The 13,378-nt window shown below is 37.7% G+C and overlaps 5 protein-coding genes across 5 annotated transcripts; 2 read left to right on the top strand and 3 right to left on the bottom strand. All coding sequences in view use genetic code 12, as the record gives it.

Annotated features, from left to right (window-relative positions):
* Positions 1-258: 258 nt before the first annotated feature.
* SPAPADRAFT_148521 (mitotic spindle checkpoint protein BUB3, WD repeat superfamily) lies at positions 259-3,841 on the top strand (the record flags this gene model as incomplete). Its single annotated transcript, XM_007373625.1, has 2 exons — positions 259-2,097; positions 2,150-3,841. The coding sequence occupies 2 exons, from the start codon at positions 1,588-1,590 to the stop codon at positions 3,323-3,325; spliced, it is 1,686 nt and encodes a 561-aa protein (XP_007373687.1).
* On the bottom strand, positions 2,600-3,822 carry SPAPADRAFT_59524 (ribosome biosynthesis protein; the record flags this gene model as incomplete). Its single annotated transcript, XM_007373626.1, has 1 exon — positions 2,600-3,822. The coding sequence occupies one exon, from the start codon at positions 3,808-3,810 to the stop codon at positions 3,355-3,357; it is 456 nt and encodes a 151-aa protein (XP_007373688.1).
* A 54-nt stretch (positions 3,842-3,895) lies between the features above and the next one.
* On the bottom strand, positions 3,896-6,503 carry SPAPADRAFT_148516 (origin recognition complex subunit 5; the record flags this gene model as incomplete). Its single annotated transcript, XM_007373623.1, has 1 exon — positions 3,896-6,503. The coding sequence occupies one exon, from the start codon at positions 6,473-6,475 to the stop codon at positions 5,003-5,005; it is 1,473 nt and encodes a 490-aa protein (XP_007373685.1).
* SPAPADRAFT_59523 (U5 snRNP complex subunit) lies at positions 3,901-6,499 on the top strand (the record flags this gene model as incomplete). Its single annotated transcript, XM_007373624.1, has 1 exon — positions 3,901-6,499. A coding segment is annotated over one exon (526 nt), but the record flags the coding sequence as incomplete, so codon positions are not given.
* A 103-nt stretch (positions 6,504-6,606) lies between the features above and the next one.
* POL2 (DNA polymerase epsilon catalytic subunit) lies at positions 6,607-13,233 on the bottom strand (the record flags this gene model as incomplete). The annotated part of the gene is made up of 1 exon (XM_007373622.1): positions 6,607-13,233. One exon carries the CDS (start codon positions 13,231-13,233, stop codon positions 6,607-6,609), a length of 6,627 nt encoding a protein of 2,208 aa, XP_007373684.1.
* Between the last annotated feature and the right edge of the window lie 145 nt (positions 13,234-13,378).

The following is a 13,378-nucleotide window of genomic DNA, read 5'->3' as shown; positions in this document are numbered from 1 at the left end:
GTGCAGCAATGGTACCTGGTATATGCGCTCAGTGCAATAAGCTCTGTGCCGATTGCATCCGCGCCAAGATTGAATCTTGGATTAGTACATTCGAACTGGTAGACGGAATTAAGACGGGGAGCCCAAGTGGTACGGCTCGAAATTTCTCAAACCGCCTGCCTATGTTCCGCACCTACTTGCTGCTCCACAGTTATTGTTTACAAAACACAAGTGACTCACTTCTTTAGATAACACTACAATGGGAGGCGGCGCAGCTGTAGAAAATGTTCCTTACATTCACTCTTTTAGGATAATAGCCATTAACATTGTTCTACGTCTAGTGCCATCCTTGATTTAAACACACCCAACTTTATTATTACCCCTTTTTTTATAAAAATTTTCAGTGGCAATTACGAGAAAACCATAACTTTTAAGCTTTTACCTTTTCGATTTAGTTTCTGTTAGCCTCCCCCCCCAGTTCAAATTTGTTAGACGGAGACAAGCTGCCTAATCCAAACTTATTTTTTTTCCAAACCATGATGATCTCCCACGGGTAGTTTCGGGAGTATTTGGTAGCACACACTATGTTTTTGTAATTCCTGTGTAAAACATTTCGTAAAACATGTAGTCACCATTCACCAATACGAATCGCCACTTTGCGGTACTATCATGACTATTTAAAAGAGCAAGACGACAGGATTGTACTTGAATCCAGCGATTCAGTTTTGAGATGATATGCCAAATACAAAATTGGTAACATGCGAGTGTGTTGGTAGAACGGAAGACTGAATCAAGCGATGATGTTTTTGACAAGTGTCATTATCTCAAGGGCCAAGATCATCTATCATATGGAATAACAGGATGAATCAATCATACTATTTCCTGCTAGATATTCATCTGTGGTTGTAATTGGCAACACACATCAAACAATGGATTGAATTTTGCATCTCTAACATTTCTTTTTTTCTCTAAAGAGTAATGCATGGTGGTTAGAGCCCTAATGGCTAGTAAATCAAGTTGAACACGTATATTACTTGCATTTTACTAGTATTGCGTTGCTACTAACTCCATTGAGCTAAACTGCGCAGGAGTGCATGGTGCTGATGTTTCTTCATTGTATATGCATATAGAACATTCTTTATTAAGTATTATCTGTTCCGTCATTGTCTTTACAACCTAATTAGAACCCGTCCACTTTTCAACCCACTTCTTTCAACATAGCTACCGATTATAACTGATGACCAGCTTACACCTATCGGGATTTACCAGTTCGTTCTGCTGTCGTTTCCAATGGGAAGTGCTTGCGACATCCACCGTAACATAAACTAAAAAATTATTTTAGACTTTTAAAAAAGACTGTAAAAAAATTGCACTCCATATTCTTTTCTACAGACAACATCATTGTAAAACCACTTTATTGCACCACCAACCTCCTCCTATTGATACCCCGGGCTTATAGAAACAAGCCTTCTTACAGGATCTTTACAGAAATTGCATTGTATTTGGAAAAACACGATCGGATATATCATAGAATCAAAGTCATTCAATATAAACACAACTTTGTACCGCAAACCCGATCTTTTTATATTGGACCAGTAAGCGCACACTATGGCACTAAGACTTTCACCTGAGGGTGCAGCAGTTACGGAGATAATACTATCGGCTTCAGAGAGCCAACCAAGACCGATTCTACAGGCATACGCCAGTGATGACAACGCCGAGTGTAGTGACTATGAAGACGAACAACAAGAAGAAAATGATACCGAAGAACAAGAAGTGGTTATAGAAGTCCAAGAGCAGCAAGGTGGCATAGCTACCAACTCTATTCAAAGTTTTCATGAGTACGAGTTGACCCAATCCGAGTCACTCACGTTCTTATACAATTTATTATACGACGACAATTCACAACTATCAAAATCAGATATTTTGATTATTTTAAATTCATTGAAAATTAGGGAAGACAAATTACCGTTTAGCTTTGAATCTTCAGATCGTGGTGATATTCAGGGCGTCAAATGGCCACATGGGTTGAAACAAAAGTTTAACAATGACCGACGTCGAGTGGGGAAAGACAACTGGTTCCATAATATCCCCAACTCACGAGAAAATGCACTAAAAGTATGTGAAAAAGAATTTGTTGTACATGAATGCAATACTAACTTCCTAGCAGAAACTTAATGTTAAGGGATACCAAATTAAGACTGAGTTTTTCAAATTTCATAAATTTTTTAGTAAATTGAAACTTCACATTACTCATTTACAATTACGAAACTTAGTTTGCTGTGGAACTGATATTGGAAATGGAATATATTACCCTCTGAGCTATTACCATGATTCACACATGCAAACCGTAAGTGTAAATGACGGAGATCAAGACTATCATTCATTTTTCAGAATTAACAGATTAATGCCAGACAAAATATTCCTGGGAAAATCTCATGCTATGAAAGTAGACTGTCTAATAGATTCTCGAAACCTATCGAGAAATTCGAATAGTAGGATATCCACATTGGCATGTACTAACAATTATTTAGCGAGTGGGACTTTTGAAGGAAGTTATATACTATCGGATGTTTCTAATCCCGAGCAAGTACGAAATATAGGGGAATACCACCTTTCCAGTAACATAGATGGAATCACCAACCAAATAATAATAAACGAACGAGACCAAGAGTTAATAATATCATCAAATGACAAAAGCATGAGGCTAATAGATTTAAACAAACACAGAATAACCCAATTGCATACCCTACCATTCCCGCTTAACTGCTCTGCACTTAACCCTACCAATTCCAATGAATTATTTGTCACGGGGGACAATATCAACTCGTATATTGTCGATAAACGAATAAAGTTTAGTGAGAAACACCTTGAATTTAAATCGCATGATGATTTTGGATTCGGATGCGATTGGTCTCCTCGAGATGAAAACTTGCTATTAACGGGAAACCAAGATTCTTGTGTTAAGTTATGGGATAGAAGAAACCCCGACAAGCCATTGTATTCGTGGAGTGGAACTCTTGGGTTCAGCCAAGGCATATATGGAGCTCCTGTCAGAAACTGTAAATTCAGTCATAATGGAGACTACATTGCCTGGGCGGAAAGTTTAGACCATGTGGGTGTAGTTGAAGTTAATGATTTGCTTCAGACTGGAGAGACAGGCATACAATCTAGAATCCAATCTATAGATTTCTTAGGAAAGTGTTGTGGGATGAACTTCGCTCCTGTTGAACATGGCCATGGAGAACAGTTGATTATTGGTGTTATAGATTGTCCCTTGGGTGGGATATTAAGTTATAAATTAGAGAGTAGAGACAAGTCCTTAGATTTTGACTATTATTTCTGAACAAGAATTACATACAATACACATTGCAATCACCACATCTCGTCTACATTTTCACTGGTTGACAACTGACCACCAACCAGTTTTATCAAATCGTCAAGACTGTTGATATTGGAATTATCTTTAGTTAAAGTGGATATAACTCTGACCTTATTTCTTGCTTTTGTAAGTCTCGTTTCGTACTCTGCCACCTCAGCATCACTATTCCCGCTGGGAATTCCGTCAATCAATTCTTCCAATTGTCGCAAATGTGATTCGAGAGATGTAATGTTTCCTTCATATTGACTAAGTCGTTTTCTCCACTGATCAACTAGCCCCTGGATGTAACCTACAACTAGGAACCGTTGGAATCCAGTCTGTAATCCGTATTGTTTGCCTTCTATATATTGCTCATTGGTTGATTGGTCTTGTCCTTCTTTATATCCCAGCTTATACAGCTCTTCTTCAGGATTGAGTATTTCTTCAGAGTCGATATTAAAGTCAGTCATTGCTTACGAAGCAAAGTGAAACAAACCAGATGCGTAAATGGGTAATTTTTTTTTGGAGTTTTAAAGAGTCAGTTTTTTTACAACCAATTCAGATATGAATGGCACTGAAAGCAATGACGAGCTTGAAGAACAAGAAGTCATACTAGGGAATAGTCGAAAGTATAAGGAGAAGCATAGGAACGATGTTCGCTTGAATTACGATTCCGATTCGTCAGAGGAAGACAATGTGGAGGAAGAACTAGAGGACAACCAGCAAAGCAAGCAAGTGCAAGAGGATGACATGTTTGCAAGTGGAGAGGAAGACGTGGCGAATGGCGAGCATGATGAGGAGGATGACATGTTTGCCAGTGATGATGAATCAGCAGTTAAACAAGTTCAATTTCAAGATTCTGCCAACCGAGTCTACGCACTAGGACTCACTGACGAAGAAGAAGAAGAAGAAGATGATGATGATGAACAAGACAGCGAAACTCAATCTGCTCCCAAAATAGAAGCATTCAATCTTGACGAGGAATCAAATGAAGGTCATTTCGATAAAGAAGGAAATTATGTAGCTAATAAAGAAGAAGCAATCACTGGCGATGACTTATGGCTTAACGATTTTAAAAAATCAGATATAAAGAATGCCCAATTGGCTCAAGAACAACGGGAAAAACGAGAGGCAGAGAAATTAATGAACAAGAACATCAATATGGAACCTATTGAATCATTGCTAGCAAGCCTTATTGAATTGCTAGAGCCAGCTGAAACCCCCTTGGAAGCTCTTGCCAGATTGAACGTGAAAAAGAAAAACAAGACAATTCCTCAGGAAAATCAACAGAAAATCATCCAGGTTACTGATCTATGCGACATTCTTATAAATGACAAGTACTTGGCTGATACTTATGACTTAACCAGAGAAGAGTTGATGAGAAAGTACAGAAATGAAACAGGAGAAGACTACAAACGAGGCACTAAACGATTTCATGAAAGTGACGAAGAAACTGAAGATTATGGAGAGAAAATATGGGAATTTCGATGGGAGGACGATGCAAATGTTAATGGCCCATATTCAACTTACGAGATGAAACATTGGAAAGACTCATACTTTGAAAATCGAGTAGAAGTACGAAAAGTTGGACAGCTGGATTTCCAGCACATTTCTTTGATAGAATTTAACGAATAAACTGTATTATTATGTATTTATACAAAATTAATTATCATTCAAGAACTCAGCTATTGGGAAATTCAATAGCTTTGCGAGTCCTTCTGCCGTAGGCCAGTTAATGTTACATTTCCATCTCAATCTAGCTCCCAAAATATCCGACGATGCTGATTTACTTAATAATCCTAATGAAAACAAAGTGGCAATCTGATTGTTCAAATCGATGTTGCTGGTTAGTGTGAATTTCGCCTTTTCAATCTCCTTCTTTTCCTCATTCACGATAATTTCATCATCGATGTACAATAACTCATCTTTATCTGATCTGTTCAAGCTTGGTGCATAGTTTCGGTAAATTACAGATAATATAGCCAATATTCTTTCAAGGTCAACAAAATTGGGCGATAACAAACGCGTGTCGATATCTTCTTTCAAAAGATGCCCTCTTTTGGATACAGTAGTACTTGCCCTTTTCTTGTATTTGACCCCCTTTACTTTGGAAAACTTTTGTAAATCATTCCGTTGCTCAATGTATGAAGCTAAATACGATGCAAGTAAAAAGAATTTGGAGTGCAAGGGCAAATCTTCAACATTACCATTCTCAATTTGTTTCTCTTCTTCCAAAGTCTTGAAGTCCCTAACTGCTGAATTACTTATTATGTTATCACTAGTGAAAAGGTCAACATTCTGCTTATAGACTTTGACAAACTCCGTCACTTTTAATTCACCGCTCTTGACTGGTTCAATAAATCTATCCCATAATCTCATACTAATATCTTTGAGTATAGTCATGTCCGATCCGCAGTATTGAAAGAACAAATCAACAATCACCTTGACATATTGACACCAAAATTCGTAGCCTGCAGTAGTGCCATCAAGATCCTCCATGTTGAACTTGCACAACGGAGTTTCCTGTAAAATTCGAATCACTTGATCCTCAGTGTATGCACGGAAATAAATATGTGGCGTAGCCAACGTTGCTACTTCTCTAGGGTCATCACCACTGATAATAACCACTATAGTTATGTTTGGAATCATTGACTGTTCTCTCAATTTCAAAAATGAAGCAAATAACTCGTCAGTTGCCTCCATACATTGGTCGAAACGATCAAGAATAAGAACATGGTGTTCACTATACTCAGTCTCTCTTATGAACTGTTCCAATGCCGATATAAAAGTACTGAAATTCTCACCAAGTCTTCCATACCTCAAGTAGTCAGCTTTAGAAAAACCTTCGGCAAACTGAACACCCGAGTCTTTCCTGATCCTGTTAAAACAACGTTGCAATAGAATCTTCTTGGACACACATTCGTCACAGTTTATGCGGGAATATTTCACGTTTAACGCATCCAAGAAACTTGTCACCGTGAGGGTCTTCCCAACGGACTTGTAGCCATGGACAATTACCGCGTCTGACAGAAGGGTGGGGTCTCGATTTATGAATGCATTCAAGAGATCAATTTCATAACCACGTTCTTTCACTTGAGCTTTCAAGTCCACTGACTCCTCTGCCTTTAAACTCATGATTCGTTGATGATTTTGATTGTTGACGTCAAGACAAGAAAATTTCACACCAACTCTGTTCCCGATTTCAAGAGGTGCGCGTGCCCACAAAACTGTTAACCTATAATACATTAAAAACTATATCCTAAAAACTAATACAATTCCTCTATTAATCCCTTCAACAATTGTAAATTGAAAACACTGGCAACGTTCTCAAACACCATAAGCTTCTTTTCAACATCGTGATGAGACACGGTCTCCGTCCAGTTTCCAGAACATTTACAAAACAAATCCAAATTACCAGCTCTAATTTGATTACATTTAGAACATTTCAAATCCTGGTTGTAAAACTTGGTGAGTGTTTTGTTAAATTGGGCAATTATCTCTTCTTCAATGGCTATCTTGTTGTATGGCTTATGACATTGAACGCAATGCCAAATATTGATTTCTTCTTCGCGACATAAATCAATGTCTCTAACATAATTACAGTAGTCGCATATAACGTGGGGTAACTTCAATGAAGCACTTGGATTTCTAAAAGATGCCTCCTTGCTGAATTCCTTGATATCAAACAATTGTAACAATTCCTTTCTTAACAATCTCACTTCGATATTTCTCTTTTGTGATAATGCAAATATAGCACACAAAAACTTAACCAATTCCAAAGCTGGATTTCGAAGATGTAAATGAGATCCCACCAATTTTGGAAACTCGTATTCTTTCTTGAACTCGGGATTAAGAATAGCTTCATTCTGACGGCGGTACAACTTCTCCATTCTCTTTTCAAGTGGTCTTCTAAACAATTCAATAACACCATTAGTGATATCTTCTTCTTCGGTTTCCTTAGCTTCAAGGTTCTTTTGACCTTTAAGAATATGCATAATTTGGGTCACTCGAGGTGTTCCAGTTTGCGTGCCACCTCCAGTCAATGTCTCAATCTTGTGTTTGGAAAGAGCATCCAAGAATATAACTAGCCAATCTTCAAACTCATTCTGGAAGATAACAGGCAAGTACTTCTTCAACTGCCATTGATTTTCAGGAACTAAATTCTGCATTTCTTCGTTGGTGATTTCAGTGCAACAGCGTCCACCATAATTAAATTCGTCCATCCAAATCAAGAGATCCCAATACTTGACAATCTTCAAATCAAGGAAATTAAACAAAGGCTTCGATCTAGCCGCTTTGAGAATATATTGGCCATATGCATAAGAGTTTTCCACTGACACTTTTGAAGTTTGAATCAACATCTTGTTTCTATTGGCAAATATGACATGAGCATTCATTCGCTTGAATTCCCCAATCAATTGTAAAAGTGCCTTTGAAGTCAAATTATGAACATGATAACGCAAATCATAATCATACAAAAACGAATCCTTTCTTTGAACCCAAGTCACCAAGTTATTCATCATTGAATCAGCATTAATATTGTTCTTTAATGCATCATCCCACCAATCCTTAACCATAGATCTCAAGATTGCCAAAGCAGGTGCAGAAAATGAATCCTCAGCAAAACTTGAAGCTCCATTATTATTGTCAAACCTAACTGCATCATCTGCCAAATCAGTTCCTTCAGCTTCGTTAATCAAAGAACTGGTAAGAATGGTATTGATTTCCAAAGTTCCAATTTCAACCTCTAAACATGCAGTTTCATATATCTCTGGATTATTAATGGTGGGGAATTCCAAGTTTTCATAATCTGTTACCTTATCAAACTCAAATCCACCGTGATCAGCTAATGGTTTGGATGACCACCAGAGCACAATATTACCTTGAACTAATCTCCTGGCATATGCAATGTCAATCAAATATCCAACATTTTCAATCTGTAAATTACAAAGTGGAACCCCACCATATTTGGACAATGAAATCAAATTCTTAACCCAGGAAGCCAAAACAAAGTAATGGTTAATCACACGTTTGGAAATCAAGGCTTGCCAACCAAGTGCAGGCAAAGCAAGTTCACTAATATTCATTCTAATGGTAGGGAAATCAACAGTTGATGTCAAGACATTTAATAAACGAGATGCATAAGGCGATTGAATAGCAAGTAAAGCGGTATTGCTTCTACTTTCATTAATCTTACCAAGGACTTGATTAAGTTTTTTGAATAACTTGGCATTGTCATGGTAATAGACAGTTTCAAATGACATTTCGCTAGGATAATCAATGATATTGTTGACCTTACCCAATTTATCCTTTTTAGCTTCGTAAATTTCACGATAAATTCTATCAATATTGGCAGGCAATTCTTGAGCAGAAGCAGAAGGTTTCAAGACAAAGATTTGTGCTTGTGGTTCCCAAGTCTTGAAAACAGTAAAGAATTCATAACTGTTTGTGACAATATGCAACAAATAAACCATATCCATTTCAAACCTTCTCAAATATGCATCAGTGTCAACTTTAACCAAATCCTTCACATTAAACCCGTTCTTCAAACCTTTACCTAATGCTCCTACTCTGGTATCATCAAACTTGACAACATTTCCTAAATCAATAATAGCTCGTTCTACTGGTCCAACTTGGGTTTCATAAAGTCCTAAAATGTTGGTGTCTTGTAACACACTATCGACATCAGTCATTTGTTCCTGATACGTAGATTGGGGCATAGTAAACTTGTACAAATTGGTGGCATCATGGCCATTTGGAAGAATAGCATTGGACTTTTCAACGTCACATCCAGCAACATTCAATCTTCTTTCGGAAAGTTCTGTCTTGAATGATGCATAGACTTTCTTTGGAATACAAAATGTAAACGAGTGTAATTTATTACCAGCCAGAACATATACTTTCAAATTCCCAGGCTTAGTAGGATCCTCTTTATATTGCAAGATTTCCCAATTTGAACCAGCAACATTCTCGGCCTGTTTTCTAATCATGCTTCCCACGGTTGATCTTTGCGAACTTTCAGCATTAGATCCAAACAATTTTCTTCTTCTTTCACGATTAGATTCTTGCATTGTCCATTTTGCTTTCTGGTAAGCCAAGAACCCTTGATAATCTTCTGTCATTGATGGGCATGGTCCGTTCAAGATGGCAAGATTTCTTTCTTCTTCTTCAGTATCAGCTACCAAGTTGGCTCTACCAGCTCTTCTCTTTTTTGATGTGACTTTTCCAACTTTACTCTTCATGGAATAATCAGCCTCACCAAAATCTTCAATATCCTTGACTTGTTTCTCCATTATTTCTGATTTGGAACTCTTGCCAAAGAAAGTTGCGATTGAACTTTGTTGCTTGGAATCCTCACGAATAGTGACTTTTCTTTTCAACCAATCTGGATGTTGAACTCTTGGAACTGGATTCTTAACATTTTGCAATGCTGCAGGGATTGTAATAATCTTTTGAATAACCGAAGCCAATCTTTCTCTATAATAATCCCAATCAATAACATCTCTAGGACTGAAATTAGATAATGAAGGATCCTTTAACCATTTCTTCAAGAATATTGCCTTTTTGTCCAGGGAGAAGATCGACACGGGAATAGCTCTTTCAGTGACTGGTGCTCCTATTGGTTTGGCACTGATAATGTATTTGGTGGCTAACCCTGCGTCTTTAACCATTTCTTCACCCAAGAATTCACCCAATCTTTTAGCAGTTGTAATCGAAGTAGACTTCTGATCTCCATATTCGGCCAAACTTTTAGACATACTTCTGTTTTCACAAATAAGTTCAATCAAATCCTCGTCTTCCAACATTCCACCTTTTGTGTCTAATACATCTAACCAGTTGTTGGCAACTGTAGACACTGCTTGATAACACGATTCTAAGGTGTTACCTTCCAAAAACAATTTGAAAATATCACTTTGGAAATTCTTGATTAACTGCAATTCACCTCTTCTTTTCAACTCGAACCCTTTCAATTCAGCCAAGGAACCATCATGGTTGAAAACAGCATATCTTTTCTTCAACCCCTTACCTTCTTCTTTAGAAGTTGGCAAAATCATTGCTTTGTAAGGACCATCAACTTCGAAGAAAATAGAATTATCAGAACGAGTACTATATTTGAAAGTCTCTGGATCAACCAAATCTTGATATTGATCATTCGTGAATCTTTGATGAACCAAATAATTCAACATGGAACAAGGATATTCCAAAAAGATCTTCTTGCCATCCTTACATTTCAAATTAAAATTCTCGGGGAATGATTTAGGCAAAATACACCAAATACCATCGGTATCTAATTCCAAAGGTCTTCCTATTCTTTCCACTAATGCACGGGCCATTTGAATGATGGTGGCACCAGTAAGACATGTAACACCGGCCATTTCCATAGAATACCAACGCGACCCTTTTCTCATGACGTACCCATAGAAAGAGTTCAAAATAACCTTATGGGCTAATTGCAAGGAGTCATAAAGAACAACCATCTTCTTAGCTTCGTCTTTATCAGCACCATCAAGTTTTGATGCCTTACCCTTCCATACTTTGGCCAATCCTTTGAATTCATATCTACGATCACGGAAACTTCTGACTGTATCGACATAAAATGGATTTTCTCGTTGACAAATGATTGCTTCTCTAGTGACAACTTTACTTTGTTTGACTCTGTGGTAGACTTTTCTGGAATAATCAGATATTCTCTTTTTAATCAAGGATGCTTGTTCAGTGTATGACAATTCATCAAACGTTCTTGGAGGTAACCACAGTCTTGAATTAGGGAATGTTTCGCTTTGTAAAGTACGCTTGATCATATTGTATTCATTCATCTCGGCTGGGAAGTATTCACCTCTCCAAGACCATGGTAATCTACGATCACAATTCTTTCCTGGCCGGTTGAAATCACAGGCAGCACAATCTTCTTCCGATTTCATGGAATCTGGTTGTAATCTGTTTGAAGTCATGATGTTAGGATACATTGACGCCACATCCACATGATAAATCAACGGAGTTTCTTTTCTTGACGGATTCAGTTTCAATTCTAGTAATTTGGATTCGATTTCCTTATATACTTGATCAAAATTTTCGACATCTTCCAATTTCTTGCCATTTTCAACCTCAACACAAAATTTGATAGAATTATGCAAATCTCTCAATAATTCATCAATGGCAGCAGTATCTATTTTGAAATCAGTGGCGATATCACTTCGGAAAACACCCGCTTCCAACGATTCAACATGTCCACCAACATAAGTTTCCGATTCTAACAAATGGCCATCATAAAATCGTTCAATAGGATCAGAATGTTTGTTAGGCAACAAGATATTGTTTTCATATGCTTGAACCGAAAGCAACATTTCACACAAGGTACCAGTACCTTTTCTCAACACTTCATCTGGGTTCAATGGGATAATGGTACACAAGGAAAAGATGAACGGATGAACATATTTGTAATACAAGTAATAGGTAGCCACAGCATCGGAAACGGAGTATTCAGAAAGCAATTGTGGTTTTTCGTATGCATACGGCGTCATTAATTCTGGATCAAGTTCAGTAGGATTGTATCCTAATTTGACTGTAGTAACTGCTTTCAAACCCTGCGAACCTTGAGGCAAATATGAATCTCTCTTGACCCATCGGAAACAATCCATGTGTACACAGTATTTCGATTTATATTCTCCTTCGTTATCTTTGGCAAATCCAATTTCATCAAACATGTCTAAATCATGGAATCTGGATCTGGTTTCCACAAAGGGCCAATCGAAGAAATCACCGTTAAATGTCGCAATCACGGTTGGTTTTGCATCACGAATATGTTCGTAGAATCTCAACAACACGTGCTTTTCATCCGGTTCGTTGAAGATAGTAAACAACCCGGGATATTCTGGTTTCGGGGTATATTCGAAATCTTCTATATCTTCAGAAATAATTTCTCGGTTGGTGATTAAGAACCCTTCTCCGTCAATCATGTATGAAATCATCATAATCTGATCGATCTTGGCGTCGGGGAATTTCAAAGGTGCTTTGGTTGTTTCTATATCGAATGCCAATACCACTGGATCAGCAAATGCAATCTTTTCTTTATCTTCCACAAGATGAACTTTTGAGTGCTTAGCAAAAACATCATACCATTTACCTACTCGTATTTGTTTGTCTATGGATACTCTGACATGGTACGGAACATCATATTCTTTGATATCGTCTAGGAAAGTAGAAGGATCAGTGGTGTTGGTTGATTCTTCGTTTGTGTGGCCATTGCTAAAATTCATAACCTTATAAATTTCTCGTGAATCTCGTTTCATTTGGTTTTCCTTTATTATAGGAGATAACAACCTTCTTGCGCCTAGCAAATCGGAAACATTATGAAAGGTCAATTTGATAAGATTTTTCTTCAATCCAAGCAAATGGTTAGGTAATGCCAAATCTTCTTTCAGCACCCTCGTCAAACTCTTGACATTGCAGCTTTCCAAGAACTTCTTTGCCCACTCTTCCACTTCTGATTCATGGCCCGGAAGCACCTCAACAAAGAAATAAGGATCGTATTGCAACGTGGCTTTAAAACTTCCACCTTCCTCGTCTAAAAAGTAGTAGTCTACTCCAGAATACCCAGTCAAGTACTGGTCACTAGGTATAGTAGTAGCATGCATGTTGACCAACCACCCCTTTCTAGGTTTGGCTCCGTCGTGCTCGCCATGTTCAAACCGATCAAACCCCATGATGGAATCGAGCTTGTCTATACGTTCGACCAATTCACGCTTCTGGTGAGCATCGTTAAGCATGGGATTGTTGGCAACATAGGGATCAACAGGTATTTCTTGTCGTGGTCGTTCTGTTTTATACTTTGTGATTTTGTCATTTTTGACGAATCTCGCGGATGTTGATCCTTTGAAATTCAGCTTTGACATGGCTAGTCAGTAGTGAATGAGCTGGTATTGAATGGTAGTACTATTGTGGTTGTAAAAGCTTGATGTCAACTCCTGGTTGGTTTCTAAACGCGTCTACCGAAGCTGCAAAAAAAAAAAGAAAAAGAAAAACTGTAAAACGCCAATC

Source organism: Spathaspora passalidarum (genome assembly GCF_000223485.1).
Source record: "Spathaspora passalidarum NRRL Y-27907 unplaced genomic scaffold SPAPAscaffold_2, whole genome shotgun sequence".
NCBI lineage: Eukaryota > Fungi > Ascomycota > Pichiomycetes > Serinales > Debaryomycetaceae > Spathaspora > Spathaspora passalidarum.
The sequence above is the reverse complement of the archived record's forward strand: the minus strand, read 5'-3'. Positions and strand labels throughout refer to the sequence as shown.